The following is a 17,709-nucleotide window of genomic DNA, read 5'->3' on the forward strand; positions in this document are numbered from 1 at the left end:
CTTGGACTATCATGTGGCTTTTTTTTTTTTTTTTTTTTAATCTCCACTGCTTGACAAGAGGATATATAAAAATAGAGTACGCTAAGTTTCTCCATGCCTCCATTTCTCATAGCACAGTTCCTCTAGGAAACCATAAAAAGTTTCATTCAACCTTTCTTTTAATGTGAATAATGTTACAAAAGAATAGCATAATCATAACAGCTGCATAGTAATTTCCAATAGAAATTTTAATAAGTACTGCTTACATAACATGCCATTGGTTATTTGTTCATTTAACACGATAAAAATGACTAAAACCTCTTCTACATCAGCCAGATCTACAAACTTACAAAACTGAATCATGCTTTGGAAGCATGGCAGAAACAGTGCATCTTTTCTTTTTTGTTGGCACAAACATACTACTTTTTTGAAGTACGGCACTTCAGCTCCCCTGTAAGTGGGATATGTTGTCAACAACTGGTGAAGAAGCATCAAGTACCGCACTTTAAAGACAGCCACAACCAAACCATTGGAACCATAACTTGACTTATTCTGCATATAACTACCACAGAAAATGCCATTACCAAATTCATTACCAAACAACTCTTTCTTGTCAAAAGCAATCCTGCACAACAGACTAATTCTTATGGGTTATATATATTTCCAATTAAGCAATTTCACTTGAAGAAAAGAAACCTGAACTGAATTAAGTTTAATCTTAAAATATTATCTGAATATTATCAATAGTCACAAAAAGTTATGTGGCAAATAAGGGCACAAGTTAACAACTTTTTCCCCCCCCAATACTTTCAGATATCTAGTAAACAATATACTATTTCTTGTTCAGCATCCGAAGACCACTGCTTTAGTTAATAAACCTTGTAAAACTTCAGCTGATAATGAAAAAGTAGAAATTTAATTAACTCACTATTTGCAGGAATTTGCTGAAAAGATATCACAAACTGAGAAATTACTCAAGTTCCCCTTCTAAAGATCATGTGTTAAAAGAATACTTTTTTCCAACATTTATTTTTGAGTCAAATAATGAGCCAAAGGAAAAAAAAAAACATCATTTAGCTTAAATTCATTGTTATAAATCTAAAACTTAAGATCCACATATTTTTGTAAATAAATTTATATTCAGGAAAATAAAATATGTCAAGAGCCAAAGCCAAGTAAAGCAGTGTGACTAAAGAAATATATATCTAGCTGTTAATTATCTATTAACAAATGAAAATAATGCATTCTACAAATGCAGATTTTAAGGAGAACAGTGTATGAAGCACATTCTCTTTAGTAAGATGTCCCTTTACTAACCCCATTTGTAACACTTTTACAAGAAATGCTTGTTTGAAGTGATTTAGGAATCAGATTGCCAGCATAGCAGAGCAATGGCAGCATAAGAATTTTGTTAGTGGAGGAATACAGTAGCCAGAATTCAGTGAAATACCACTAAGAACAACCTGTTTGCAATTACCAAGTATAGCAGTAAGTTGACTAAGCATTTTTCTCTATGTCAATTATTAGATTATTTTTCTTCTGAATTATATCAGTGGAACTTGGACTATGTACAAAATCTTCCAATATCATAAGTGTCTAGGAGAGAATACAAACTGTGTATTTTAAAAGAATAAACTCAAGTAAACTGTGCAAAAAGCAGAACAATAAAGAACATAATAGATATGCCCGTTATACATCCTGAGTCTACAGAGTAGAAAACTCTACAGTTTTTTCTTTCTACACCCCAAAAAAATTGATAACTTGTTACAGTCTATAATAGGGTATTGCACATGCACTCCTCTTACAGTAATTAGGGAAACATGTCTGATTCACACTTCCCCGGATCACATATCATTTCTATTTATCCCTTCATTTCCTTCAACAATAACTATGAAGTGTTATTAAAAGACCAGCAGGAATATTGCTCAACTCTTTTGTATGAAAGTGAAAGGAACAGGCAAGGGCCCAAGCTCTATAGATATGCATAATAATAAGTAGTCCCCTGAGTTCATATAACTACCTATATTAACTGTCCTTAATCTTGGAAACAGTCACAAGAGCACACAGAACCAGTAACTATTCTAAATATACTCACTATATATAAATGGCTCTAAAAAGTCTGGGTGGTTTTGTTTGTTTTTTAAAGCTTTATGTTTCAGGGAGAAGAAAATAATCTGAAGAGCAACCGAAATACTTTTACATATGAGTGTGATGACATATGTGTTGCTAAATGGAGATAAGCTAAGCAAGTGAAAAAGTCAGCTCCATCTACAGAAAAGCTGCAGTGAACTACTTCCTTCCAACTGGTGTAACCAAGCAGTTACCAAGCAGTAACCAAGTGTGGATTCATTTATTCTTTCAAATCTAATCCTATTCACCTTAAGTCACTCAATTAATCCCATTGACCTCATTTGACTCACGGAAAAACACAAATAGGATTTGGTCCTCATTACTTTCAAACATATCCATAATTTGGATGGGTATGTCTTTCACAGCACATTGGGGTTATTCATCAATATTTTAACTAAATCTTTATAGTGAGGTAGGATATATTTATACTCATTATCAAATTTAATATTTGCAAATAAATATATTGAGAACTCTATATGTTGGACTACCAGGTTCAAGCTGTCAACAGAAAAAAAAATTGACCTATACTCAAGATTATCTCACAAGCCAATGAATTCATCTATAAAATTAGGATATGATCAGCTAATTAGTGACTAGCTAAATTCCAGTTCCACTAGATCAAAGGCTATATGTTCTTTCTGAAGAAAAAGGTCGAGAGTGTTTCAACAAGAAGTTTACATCTGTTCACTAAATCAGAAACCTTGTTTCGTTAAATGGTTTAATCTAACATTATACTTTTCCTTCATCACACTTAGTTTCAGGTGAAACTTTAGGAAGGGTTTATATTATTAGCCATATTCTATTGCCTATACTACACTTCCACTTTTATTACTGAGATAGGCCATACATATACAAAGGCAAAACTCATGTTCCTACACAGAGTGTAAGATGTGTACAAGGGCAAAGTTTAACAAATGAAAAGATGTATTTCCTTTGGGGGGGGTGGGGGGTGTTTTTTGTTTGTTTGTTTGGGGTTGGTTTGTTGTTTGTTTTTTTTTTTAAGATGACAAAACAAATTTGCTTCTTTTGGTTCTTTACATCCACACAAAGGAAAAAATATGTACATACACATACATACACATGTGTATATAGTCTCTGGCAGGAGGCTAACCTGTTGCAGTTTTCTGGAAGTCAAGCTTATATGACTGCAATACCTGGGTTTTTAGTCCAGGTAAAAGGCTGCATGATTCCTAAGACAAAGGAGTCTCAACTTAGCTAAAACATGTAATGTGCTGGAAATAGCAGTTTTGGTTTAGAATTTAGAAGACTAGCCCCAAAAATGACAAAATGGGGTTTGTTAATCTTACTCTGCTCTTGGAGCTATATAGGTATAAAGGATTTAAAAGAACAGTGACTGTTCAACTTCCTCTTTTACAAAACCTTCATTTTCCTCTAGAGTTCTAAGGTTTTCTTGTGAGATGATATGGGAGGCGGTAAGTAAAAGAGATGCCAGTTTATAGCAACTTTAACAATAACTGAAATTATTCAGATTTTCAGTCTCTTCCAATATTCTTCTGGAAATATTCATACAGTGGGAAAGCACTGTTATCATAAAAAGATTCAACAATAGCTTTCATTTTAAATGGATAACAGAATAATTTTTCAGACCGATTTTCCTTCTGGGGTGTTATAAGACAATATATCTGGAATAAAAAAGTTGGTTCAGGTTTGAGGTCCACTGCATAAGCCCATTTCCAATTCCTTATGCCCGCTGGCTGTAATTTTAAATTGCAGTAAATGCAGCCAACATGACTGTTACTCTAATGCTTGCTTCGTTGTATGGTCTTAAATTCTTCGTAATGTTTTTAAGTAGGAAGACAGCATCTGCTGTCAGATGCTAATGACGGATCATTAACTAATGATATCTTATATCCTGACTTAAACATTGTCCAACAGCTAATGCCCCAAAGGAAGCTGAAAAAAACCCAGTGATTCAGTCAGTTGTGCCTTGATATGAAATGCAGTTAGGAGCCAGCAAAAGTGGGACACATTATTTGCATATGTCCAGTGTAAGCAGAAGATTAGAGGGATGTGGTTTAATTAAGTTTATTGGTTTGAGAAGTATGAACAGTAATTCAGCACATGAGTAAGAACCCACTTGACTGAAGCCTTAATTCTTTCACCTCATCCTGAAAAGCCTTTTTTTTTTAAACATATAAAGACTAGCCTAGAACCCGCATTAATACTATGTAATCAAGTCTACACTTCTTTTACTAGAAAATTAGCCAGCATGATCTTACAAGATTATGAAAGACAGTAATAGAAGGAAAATAGAAAGCAATGGCCTTTCAGAATATTAGATCTTCCCCTCGAGATAGCTTGATAACTTTTGGTTGCATCACAAATGTTAAGGATGTACACTCTTGCCCACACCTGGAATTGAATTGATCCCCCTGAATTTTCAAAATACAGACTGCTTTGCACTAGGCAGAACTGGTTATCTGATAAGCTCTCCAGGTCTGGCTGGCTTGAAACAGGGTGCCTGCAAGGAGCAGTGCTTGTACTAGAAATCTCACATCTAATGGCATCTCTCCCACCCCAAGCACGCAGCTGATCTTAACAACTGAAAACCCTCTTACCCAGGCCTACTCTTCACACAACTATCAGTACTACCCTTTTTCCAAGCCTTTTTCATTTCCAGCTGTCTCCTCCTTAAGGTGATTAGAGCACTTTTTAGTAGTTCATGTTTTAAACAAAACCTGTTTAACATGTTAGCATGTTAAAATACATTCTTCTATTTTAAATTCAAATTTCTGAATAAAGACATTCCTTTTTCAACTACTGTAGTTCCATTTGCATAGTGGACTAAAATTAATAACAGTGATCAGGGAAGGTACATGGACCACATGCTTATCCTTGGGCCTGCTTCATTACTGATTTTCTGAGAAGACCTAGGCAGTTTGTTGACTTCCCTTTTGCTTCATTTTCCTCATCTATAAAAGAGAAGTATTACACTAAGAAAGACACTGAGAAATAATTTGTTAAAAATAAACTGTGAGGCATGCAAACATTATCGGCAACACAGATCAGTGGACAGATTGATATTTTTGTTATATTTAGAGTGCTGATGTTCTGGAAGACACATTCATGCTCTTCTGCAAAGTATTTCCTTAATTTTGAGTTGACCGATCCCAGTGAGATGCAAGAGGTAATCATTATTTATGATAAGCTATGTATACAATGAAACTACATCTTAATTTGACGCTTTGCTTTGGTTTCTGTATTTGTTTTTTAATCTTCAGTGATGTTTCTTTTCTCCCCTTTTATTTATTTTCATTATCTTTTATACGAACAACATAGCACCAGTCATTTTACTTTTTTTTTTTTTTTTTTTTTTTTTTTTTTTTTTTAGAGGCTCTAAGAAGGTAGAAATATGACTTCTCCCTGAATGGATCAAGTGATTAGGAAACACAGCTTCTATCAGACAGCACTGTCTAGGTGTTACATTGTGCAGAGCAACTGAGGAGATGCATAATCACTCTGTCTAGTTCCATTTCAGTAGGAAGGGCAAATTTCCACATTCTCTCTGACAAGTTTTTTCTTTTTCTAATGACTGTTCTAAGAAAAGTCTTAGCCATGGATTATCTAATAGGAACAGAATTAATAAATGAAAATAATTTTAAAATAAACGTTGAAGATAACACATAATATGACCAAATGACTTTCAAAAGCACTTCTAACCTTAATAAACTGTGCTATGAGCACAAATTCTGTGGGATTTATGATCTGTATCTTGAATCTCCTCATCTCAATAAGGTTCCTCAACCACTCTGGGCAATCTATTCCATGGCTTAACTACTCTCTGGGTACATCTTCTTGCACTTAGGAGAGAGTCTAAAGCAGAAAAGTATACATAGGAATTCAAGGGTAACCAACTCCTCTCTTCCCCACAAAGTCAGCTCTGATTCTTTCTGTGAAAATACATCAACATGTCAGAGCTGTGAGTCACATACATAAGCTATTGTCATTCATATGAACAAGGACAAGAAGATGAAGCTAGCAAAAATTAATTACATTATAGAATAATGAAGTTATTGCCACAGAGATGAGTAGCAGCAAGTTTACAGAACAGAGACTTTAATAGATAATAGAAGATGAAAGGAAACAAAACCTATGATAGAAACCAGAATTGATCATTTTTCTCTGTTTCATTGTTGGCTAGTTGCTAAAATGTTTACACACAGCCTGAAAGTTGTAAATGTGTGAACTGAGCAAACAGCCCTGCAAAGATAGTATTTCCACATCTGGGGACAATACTAGTTTTACAGCAATTCAAGACAGTCCCCAGATTACATTCTAAAGGATGCACTTTCCAGGAATGCTGGCAGGATCAACACTTATCACCTCCACATATTGAAAGGTATAGAAAACCCAGCTTATTCATGAATATCTGATTTTTCTCTCTCTTCCTAAAATAATTTCTTTAGTTGCTACTCTGAGACTTGTCAGTTTGAAACTGACCGTTTTCTCATATTCTAGATTCCAGACTACTGGTAATGTTGTCATGGAGAGCAATCCTGTCTTTAAAGAAACTGATTTCTAAATGAACAAAGCTTTCTAATCCTCCACGTAGACTTATAAAAACTATTGCAACCAAGCACCCTGGCAAGAATATCACGGGCTATAACAAAATCTGAATGGGCTATGTTAGAAGTAATAACTGTTCTCTAGAGTATAATCAGGTTCTGTCTACTTTCTCATGTCTGGAGTGACTGCCAACATTGCAAAGTCCTTCTGTATACTTAAGAGGTCACGTTAAAAACACATATTACTATTGATATTTTGATAGAAAGTAATTGTCTTTATAGCAACTGATTAGATTAATATTTTGAGCTGAGCCAGGAGAAATAAAAGGAAAGATACACTAATGAACCTAATAAAGAGGTTCAGTCTAGAATGGTTGTTAATCTATATAACTAACTTCAGGGAAGAAATGTTTGGTGTCGATAAAGCATTTCCTTCGTAAATTACTACTGGCTCCAGTGTAAGACATTTACAGTAAACACCAAAAGTCTGCAAGGCATCTGTTCTATTCACAGTGGAAGAAGGAACTTTGCTCCATTAATAACTTTAAAAACATGCAATAACTAATTCATGATGGCAGTTCAAATCCTATCAGCAGCCTTCATTATTTGACCAAGCTGAGTTCAAAGATAGAGCAAGTTTTAAAAAACCCTTGAAAGTTTAAAAGAACACTTTAAATTATAATAAAGAAGCTGTGTTGTTCTTCTTTCTGCTAAATATAAAAAAGCTGTAGCTTTAAACCATGTGCAACAACATTATTTTAAGAATACATGCAAGATAAGAGTTAAAATGTGTATATAAAATTCTGTATGATCTCAGATTCTGTTTTAGTGAAATTGTATGTTATATAGAAGGGGCATGTGTAATATACGTGTATGTATATATAATAAAATACTTGCTGGAATTTTAACATTTGACTTTACTAGAGATTTAGTGGGACTTTGCCTACGGCAAGTTTTTAATAGCAATAATAAAAAAATACTTAATGGTACTTAGGGTAAATAATGTGTGGTCACTATGTTTAAAAAAAGTAATACCAAACATCTGTGCTAGATTTCCACATGATAAAATCCCCATATTACCTACAGTTCTCCCAAAGTTATAGAGAAAAAAATGTTTATTTAAAATTCTAGAAAAGACATGTGATAACCAATTTAAGAACTTTAAGGCAGGCATCTTCTGTCTTCTGACAGGAATGTATATTTAGTGATCTTCATCATATTTAATTCTGAATATGAAGAATGCCATGGTATAACATTATGGCTTCAAGACAGATTTTCAAACATTAACATACTTACAGGGAGACTGCCCGGCCCAAGAATGTCCTTTTTCTTACCTGTGTGTATTTGCAAAGACCACTTTGTTCCATACAGGATACATTATTTCCTTATCAAAGCAAATGCTATATCATTTTGTTTCAGAAAATATCAATAAAATTCAGCTACCTTTGAAAAACATTAACAAAAATATTTGACTGAGGTTAGTTACAGACACAGGATTCAGTCTAACTCAGTGATGGAAAACTAAGTGCAAACTGGGCAGAAGTTCTCAGAAACCATGGAAAAGAGCTCAACATTCTCTCCTCAATAGGCTGCATCTCCAAAACTGAAGCAGAAACACATGCTCACGCTTTTTGCTATTCAATCAGTTTTATTTCTTCTTTCTTGCTTTGTGAATCAGCAACTAAGGAAACTTTTGTTGTAACTAACGCAAAGCTGGGAATCTAGCTATCCTTGTGAAAGCTTATTGCCTATATTTTAAATTCCGTAATACATGGAAAGAAATCTAATCCCATTTTTTGCATAGCTTATTTCCCAACATTTTATTTAACCTTACCGACACTGACATTCTTTGCTATTCCTGCTTCTCATCCATTACCTTTCTCTTCCACCATGTTGAGAGACCTAAAAGACTGTGAACGAACAAGAGGGAAGACAGATTCCAGCTTTGGCACTATTTTAAAGAACTAAGAAATGAAGAGCATAAGGGAGAAATGTAAGGTTGCATGAGTGGAAAACATGTTCAAAAGCTCAGCAAAATCCATAGAAGTCTTGTCCTTTCTCCAGCAAGGATTTAAAAGGTAACAGGATGGTACACAATTAGATTTCAAGAACTGAAAAACTTCAGATTGAAAGTATTTTTAAACTAAATACCAACAGCATAGCTTATGAGAAGTCAATCTATAAATGCTTTTTAATGTAGTGTTGAGGCTGTAGAAAATCAGTAGTCTTCAGTTATTTTTTTCCACATTCAATCTCATTTCCACCATGTTCAGCTTTTTTTCATAGATAGCACTCTTTCAGCTGGAGACTACAGCAGATTCTATTATTGTAAGGGTAAATTGACACACTAGAAAACCCTGTTCCTTCAATAACTTAATTTGCTGCTACAAAGAAGTTTATCTTCCTTAACTTGTTTCAAGTGCAGTGTCAGAAAGTCAAATAGCAAAATAAATTAAAAAACAGAAACAAGTGTTCAGGATTTGATCAAACAGTATGTTACACATGACAATATACTAGTTTTCTCAGTGTTGAGTGAAATATACTCAACACATGAGCTCTATACTCCAACCTGTAAAAATACAGAAAGTAGAATATTTTAGATGAAGTTCTAAAATGACAAATATTTTGTTAAAGATATAGGAAGATTAACACAATTTGAGTGAATACTAAATAATTCATGAATGGAATTAATTAAAAATGTATCCAAGTTCCAGTTTACTTTTAAAGCATTCTCGAGGGGGGGGGGGGAGGCGGAAATCCAGTAACTCTGCAAGGTCATTTACACAGTAAGGATGAAAACTTAAACACTAGTTAAAAAAAATAAAAATATCAATCCACTGAGGAGACTACTGCAGAAGATTCAACACAGTAATTCCTGTTTTATCATGTTGGAAAACTGTATTGTGCAGGATGAAGACTACATGCAGTGACAGTAATTCAAATGAGCACTGCAGAGTAACAAGGACTTACCAAGCTACACATGAAGATCAAAAGTTGATCCATTTGGACTTTTAGCAAATAGACAAAACTATACAGAATATCTGATATTCCCTCAAAGCATGCAGACAACTTCCATAACAAGACCGCAAAAGACAAAATTTGAACATCAGAACATTTTCCAAGAGTCCACTTGAACAATCAAATCCAGATTCCTGGAAAAACAAGGAGGCATCTACTAAACATTTAGTTTCTAAGGAGTTATACACCCTAGACATCATACTTCCAAGCTCCCTACAACAAACTTCAAATCTACAGGGAAAAAAAAAAAATTGAAAAAAAATTTGAAAAAAATCAAAACCCATAAATACCATGTGCAACAGAATGAGAGCTGGAGAGACAGACGACTTCACCTAAACCCTTGAATTCTTAAAATAGCAAGGAAATTGTTAGCCAAAATCTCCAAATCACTAGATAGTTCCTGCCAATCTGACATGGACAGATTCCAGACAGCAAACCTAGTAAATTTGTAAACCCTGACCAGTTACCAAGGCATATCAGCATGTCATATGCAGAAACTCCAGTAAACACCATCCTACACTTGCTCCAGAGGAAAGGCAACCTCTATATGCTCATATAAATTGAGGGAGAAACAATTTTTTTCCTGGTCCCTGAGGGTAACCCAGAGGGAACTCTGAAACATAAAACTAATTCAGCATAAATACAGGAGAAACATGCACAGTCTACAAGTAGCAATATGATCTCCTTTCAGCATTCTTTAGACTAATCAATAAATTGGATGCCCAAGGACTTTACTTGGAAGCTTACATTTTATCTACTTTTCAAGCTCTATTTAGTTCTATTTCTCTCACTACCCTCTACTACTGTGCAAATTAGAAACCTTCTTAAAATTTCCACTGTAAATTTATTCATGTCCAATACATACCCAAATTAGGATTCACAAACTTAAGTGATACTGGTGCAACAGGTGAAATACAAACAATCACATAACAAAACAAATAATAAATAGTAAATCATCCATCCTTGAAACAGAGTGTATGTACCATTCTAAGAATACCAGATCTAAATCCAGAAACTTGTCTGCTAGTTTATAGAACTTGTCCCACAATCCTCCCTCATCACAAACTCAGTATCATTAGTTCCTTATGCAACTCCTTTCAGGATCCATTGACTTTCAGACTTCATTAATGGGTGGCATCACTTTTCAACTAAAATTCTGCCTGTGAAAATATTCAGGATCCACAAGATCCTTCACAAGAAAACTTTACTGAAATGTATCATTGTGCCCTGCAAATTTTCCAGTTTCCAAGCTTCAGATGGGCCCCAGATACCACAGAGTCCTCAAAACATATTCCAGGTTACAGAAGACAAAAAAAAAAAAAAAAGGGGGGGGGGGGGGAATACTAAAGTAGCCATAAGCTAAATATAAAAGAATTTGTCCATATCAAAGAAAGTATTTTGACAACATTCTGTAGATGTAAATAGCTGTTCTTAATCTCTAGCATTCATACGTTTAGTGATATATACAGGAGCCAGTAATCATTTTCTATGCTCTTGTACTAATTTTGTTCATGCTTTGATCTGTCAGGCAAATTGGTATTTTTACTAGACTGGAAGTTCAATCAGACTACACGGTTGCTGAGTTTCTAAGGAAACAGACCTGTTTGACCCGATTCCCCTTACTGTGGATAGCTTGTACTCAATCTCCCTGCAACTTTCACCCTTCTTAGCAGTAAGCAACAGCGTCTTTCTGAGGAAGACTCACACTGTCTTGTTTGCCTGACACTAGTCACATGATAGTGCTGATGGGCTGCTGGGATGTAGAGGGGCAGATGGGCTTGACACCACACCAGATTTTCTTTCAATTGTACTAATTCAATCATCCCAAATCCAGTCCCAAAAATGCACTCACAAGTGATGTGGGCAGCTGGTGTGGGTGGGCTTGGAATCAAATTAAGGATCTCTCAAAGTACAGTGCAGCCATCACCCCAGTGTTTTAATGTGGCAATATTATCTTGTATATTTACCCAAAAAGTTGGGGCACCACACATGAAAATACATTAGAAATGCACATAGGCAGAAGCTTTTGTTTATATGGAAGGCAAAACACTTTAAAACACTCATTTCAAACACAAGGGGTATAAAATCAAACACAAAAGTAGCATGCACTCATGACTATTTAGTTTATAGCAGCAGAAAGTGTTACCTCCCTCTTCAGTAGTTCTAGTCTTCATTTACCAAACACTGATTTGTCAAAATACAAAGAATACAGAAACTATGCAAAGCAACAAATGTCAGAGACAATAAACCCCAAATACAATTACTTTGTATCCATAATTTCTTATACTTGCTTTCAAATGTCATATAGTTCTGTTGTGTATTTATTGCAGATGTAAAACAAATGCATGTTATCTTTTTTTATGAAAAAATGAGGGCTGAAAAAGAAAACACTTAGATACTCTAAAGTATGTTTCTAAAACTGCAGCAAGTACTTTGACAATAAACAAATAAATGAGTTTTTCCTTACCTCTCTAAGATGCATGTTTTCCTTCTCCTTCTGATCTAAAATCACTTCTAAATGATTAACCTGAGATTCAGCCTCTGCCATCCTTCGAGTTCTCTCATTGTCATCTTCCATTCCTTTAGATGGCAAACCTTTACTTTGCAACATTTCCAGAAGCTTTTTTATCGACTCATCTCTGGCATTTAGCGTTTGCTTTTGTGTTTCAATCCTAAGCTCCATTTCTTCTAGTGTTTTTCTCAACAGAAAGAGCTCTTTAGCTTGTCTATCATGTTCTGCTTGAAGTCTTCGAAAATTCTCCTCTGTGAGCTCAATGGTAAAATGCTCAGCCCCTCGGTTTCCACTTTCTTGCTGGAGAAGATGGTTAAGGTCTCTCTGGGTTCTAAGCTCATCTTGAAGTGCCTGGATTGTCATTTGCAGATGCTGCAATAAAGAAAAGAAAGAAAGAAAAAAAACAACTTAGGATCTGAATGTAGGGTTAGTCTTTGATTAAACTTTTGTTGTACGCTGTTACAAAAATTCATTAGAATCAGTGATGTAAGTATATCAAATGACCTTATAAAATAGAAAATGCATGTGACAATATTTGTAATGATATCTTTCAAGTGCTTCTAGTAAAAAAAAGAAAGAGAAGACAACAAACACACACACAAAATACTGTCAGCTACAGATAAAATAAATTAGCAAAGAAAGGCAAGCCAACAAACCCAAACACTAGGCAGTGACACATCCATTAGTACAGTCAATATGAATAGGAAAAGCTGAAAGACTCAGTATTCCATGTTTTCTAAATTACTTCATAGACTAAAGGTAATTCTGCCCTTCATGGTGCCCAACAGTACTGTTATTTATAAAGTCAATCAAAGCACTCACTATAATTGAAGGGGGCTTTGGGGAGGGGCTGAGTTGGGGCTGGTTGGTTTTTTTTTTCTTTTGGCAACTAAAGCTATGAACATGTTTAGTAAACAGGATTACTGTATCTCTAACAAGCAAACAAAAAAAAACCACAATAAGCAATACTGAATTTTGAAAAATAAATTGACTGCAAATAGTGAACAAACCTTTGTTCTCCTCGCATCCAAAAACTGAACAGCATGGTAAATGAAAAAATGAAGCAAAATCAACATAAATAAAGGTCAGATGCAAGCAAAGGAGATTCAACAGAAAGAACTGAATTCAACAAAAAGTACCTTCAACAGAAAGAAATAATTTATATTGAGTTATACAGAAAGGCACCAACAACATCACGGTACTCAAATATATAAACCTGAACTATAGACAGACTTTACTCAATAGATGTCACAAAGAAAAGTATTAGAAATAATCAATCCCACAGTGAATAAAAACATTCCTATTTTAGCTTACTGTTCTTTACACTTTTAGTTTTTTCAAAGCACAGTAACTTCTCCTAAAATATTTGTACTACATCTGAGTACAGGGGTCTTTCTCTGTTCAAGAGGTAAGTCTTGCACTCCTTATTCAACACAAATCAAAATCTAAAAGGATTTTGCCCATGTTAAGGTTGGAACACAGAGAATTATCCTAAATTACTATTGTTTATGATGTTCATTTCAGATTATATTTTTACCTGACGATTTGTTTTTCTTCTTATTTTTTCCCTCTATTCACTGCCTACACAGCATACTGAATTTATAGAAATATGAATTCCTAAATAGTCACACGGTCTGTACCAGAAGACATTTAATTGCAGGAATTAAGGGACTTAAATGCATGGCACCAGACATTTTTGCATTAGTGGATATTCTGCAACTCCACATTCTAAAAACAAAAAACAAACACAAAAAAACCCAAACAAACAACAAAACATAGAATCATAGAATCATTAAGGTTGGAAAAGACCTCTAAGATCATCGAGTCCAACCGTCAACCCAACACCACCATGCCCACTAAACCACGTCCCTATGTGCCTCATCTACACGTCTTTTAAATACCTCCAGGGATGGTGAGTCAACCACTTCCCTGGGCAGCCTGTTCCAATGTTTCACCACTCTTTCAGGAAAGAAATTTTTCCTTACATCCAATCTAAACCTCCCCTGCCGCAACTTGAGGCCGTTTCCTCTCGTCCTATCGCTAGTTACTTGGGAGAAGAGACCAACACCCACCTCGCTACAACCTCCTTTCAGGTAGCTGTAGAGAGCGATGAGGTCTCCCCTCAGCCTCCTTTTCTCCAGGCTAAACAACCCCAGTTCCCTCAGCCGCTCCTCATAAGACTTGTTCTCCAGACCCCTCACCAGCCTCGTTGCCCTTCTCTGGACACGCTCCAGCACCTCAACGTCCTTCTTGTAGTGAGGGGCCCAAAACTGAACACAGTATTCGAGGTGCGGCCTCACCAGGGCCGAGTACAGGGGCACGACCACTTCCTTACTCCTGCTGGCCACACTATTTCTGATACAGGCCAGGATGCCATTGGCCTTCTTGGCCACCTGGGCACACTGCCGGCTCATGTTCAGCCGGCTGTCAACCAGCACCCCCAGGTCCTTTTCCACCAGGCAGCTTTCCAGCCACTCTTCCCCAAGCCTGTAGCGCTACATGGGGTCGTTGTGACCCAAGTGCAGGACCCGGCACTTGGCCTTGTTGAACCTCATACGATTGACCTCGGCCCATCGATCCAGCCTGTCCAGGTCCCTCTGCAGAGCCTTCCTACCCTCGAGCAGATCAACACTCCCGCCCAACTTGGTGTCATCTGCAAACTTACTGAGGGTGCACTCAATCCCCTCATCCAGATCATCGATAAAGATATTGAGCAAGACTGGCCCCAAAACTGAGCCCTGGGGAACACCACTCGTGACCGGCCGCCAACTGGATGTAACTCCATTCACCACAACTCTCTGGGCCCGGCCGTCCAGCCAGTTTTTGACCCAGCGCAGAGTACACCTGTCTAAGCCGTGAGCCACCAGCTTCTCTAGCAGAATGCTGTGGGAGACGGCATCAAAGGCCTTGCTGAAGTCCAGGTAGACCACATCCACAGCCTTTCCCTCATCCACTAGGTGGGTCACCTGGTCATAGAAGGAGATCAGGTTGGTCAAGTAGGACCTGCCTCTCATGAATCCATGCTGGCTAGGCCGGATCCCCTGGTTGTCCCGCACATGCCTTGTGAGCGCCCTCAAGATGAACCGCTCCATAATCTTCCCGGGCACCGAGGTCAGGCTGACAGGCCTGTAGTTCCCCGGATCCTCCTTCCGGCCCTTCTTGTAGATGGGCGTCACATTGGCAAGCCTCCAGTCGTCCGGGACCTCCCCCATTAACCAGGACTGCTGATAAATGATGGAGAGTGGCTTGGCGAGCTCCTCCACCGGCTCCCTCAGCACTCTCGGGTGGATCCCATCCGGCCCCACAGACTTGTGAGCATCCAGGTGGCGTAGCAGGTCATTGACTGCTTCCTCTTGGATTATGGGGGGTTCATCCTGCTCACCGTCCCTGTCTTCCAGCTTAGGGGGCTGAATACCCTGAGGATAACTGGTCTGCCTGTTAATGCTGCCTTTGCCTCAGTCTTTAAGTACCTCAGCCTTTTCCTCATCCTTGGTGACAATGTTCCCCCCCGCATCCAATAAAGGATGGAGATTCTCCTTGGCTCTCTTCTTGTTATTAAGATATTTGTAAAAACATTTTTTGTTGTCTCTAACAACAGCGGCCAGATTGCGTTCTAGCTGGGCTTTTGCCTTTCTCATTTCCTTTCTGCATAACCTAATGAGATCCTTGTACTCTTCCACAAGTGGTAAACTCTCCTTTTTTTCCTGAGTCCCAGCAAAAGCTCCCCGTTCAGCCAGGCAGGTCGTCTTCCCCGCCTGTTCTTCTTACGGCGTATGGGGACAGCCTGCTCCTGCACCTTTAAGACTTCCTTCTTGAAGAACGTCCAGCCTTCCTGGACCCCTTTGCCCTTCAGGACTGTCTCCCAAGGGACTCTCTCAACCAGTGTCCTGAACAGGCCAAAGTCCGCCCTCCGGAAGTCCATGGTTGTGGTTTTGCTGGCCCCCCTCCTTAGTTCACCGAGAATCGAGAATTCTACCATTTCATGGTCGCTAAGCCCAAGACGGCCTCTGACCACCACATCTCCCACTAGTCCTTCTCTGTAAACAGCAGGTCAAGCGAGGCACCTCCCCTGGTAGGCTCACTTACCAGCTGTGTCAGGAAGTTGTCTTCCACACACTCCAGGAACCTCCTAGACTGCTTCCTCTCTGCTGTGTTGTATTTCCAGCAGACATCCGGGAAGTTGAAGTCCCTCACGAGAACAAGGGCTAGTGATTGAGAGACTTCTGCCAGCTGCTTGTAGAACACTTCATCCGCCCCTTCATCCTGGTTGAAGCCTATAACAGACTCCCAAGCAGGATATCTGCCTCGTTGGCCTTTCCCCTCATCCTTACCCATAAACACTCAACCGTATCATCATCACAATCATTGAGCTCTATAGAATCGAAACACTCCCTAACATACAGGGCCACCCCACCGCCTCTCCTTCCTCGCCTGTCCCTTCTGAAGAGTTTATAGCCATCCATTGCCGCGCTCCAATCATGAGAGTCACCCCACCATGTTTCTGTGATGGCGACTAAGTCATATCTGTCCCGCTGCACAATGGCTTCCAGCTCCTCCTGTTTGCCGCCCATGCTGCATGCATTGGTGTAGATGCACTTGAGCTGGGCTATCGATTTCGCCCCCAGCATTGGCATGCCACCCCTAGGCTCATCTCTAGTGAACCTGGTTTTATCCCCTTCCCCCTTCGAACCTAGTTTAAAGCCCTCTCAATGAGCCCTGCCAATTCATGAGCAAGTTAATCATCGTTTCATTTGATATTACCTTCATGTTTAGCACAATTACATCTAAAACTGTTAGTTTGTAACAATAATTTAAACTAAATGAAAAATGCAAAACCTTTCAAAATCATCTTTTATCAGTTATTTCAAATGGAAAAAAGTATTGCCAGTGGTAGAATTCTGTACAGTTAGACACTTTGAATCTGTTCTATCATTAAATAGCACTGTTTTAATAAATGTCCAGCTCTTAATTCCCTTAATATTTGGATCTTATTAGGCACACACGCAGTTAAGAGCATACAAATATAGGCTACTGATTTACAGCCCTGCTTTTATTTAATGGTAATTCTTATCTTTTCTTAATCTCATCATCTTTTTAATTATTTATATAAACTTAAATAAACTTAAATAAATAAACTTAAAACTCCTCTAGATGTAGCGATTTTCCCACTTTAAATCTACTAGTATGCTAACCGTTTATGACCCCAAGACTGACAGTTTTAGCACAGAAATTCAGTGCATAAATCCAAATCAAATTTTCAAATAGTACAGAAATTATATTCAATGATTATCATGAATGAGTGAATTAACAAAGACATGGGAAGGCAATGACAAAGAGGGACAGATGCTGCAAAGTAAACAGAACCAAAACCATTTCTTTTTAAATATTTTTTTCACTATGTTGTCATAGGGACATAATTTTTGTAGTTTACCTTAACCAGCCAATACAGTAGTTTTGCGATAATTCCAAAATAAATGACATCTTGCATTAGAGAATACAGACTTACTGTATTCTCTAATCCTTTGTAGCTTTATAACACTGAAA

General features: G+C 37.5%; 1 protein-coding gene across 6 annotated transcripts in view; it reads right to left on the reverse strand.

Annotated features, from left to right (window-relative positions):
• The window catches only part of ERC2 (ELKS/RAB6-interacting/CAST family member 2), a 547,432-nt gene that overhangs the window by 451,873 nt on the left and 77,850 nt on the right, over positions 1-17,709 (reverse strand). For 3 of the 6 annotated variants that reach the window (XM_076346281.1, XM_076346283.1, XM_076346282.1), the window contains exons 3-4: positions 13,176-13,199; positions 12,121-12,537 (exon numbers count right to left, since the gene is read on the reverse strand). In XM_076346281.1, the coding sequence (XP_076202396.1) occupies positions 12,121-12,537; positions 13,176-13,199 (441 nt within the window). The remainder of the gene's footprint in view (positions 1-12,120; positions 12,538-13,175; positions 13,200-17,709) is intronic. The other 3 variants (XM_076346286.1, XM_076346285.1, XM_076346284.1) reach the window with 1 other exon arrangement.

The sequence above is a fragment of the Aptenodytes patagonicus genome, chromosome 8 (assembly GCF_965638725.1).
Source record: "Aptenodytes patagonicus chromosome 8, bAptPat1.pri.cur, whole genome shotgun sequence".
NCBI classification, from domain to species: Eukaryota; Metazoa; Chordata; class Aves; order Sphenisciformes; family Spheniscidae; genus Aptenodytes; species Aptenodytes patagonicus.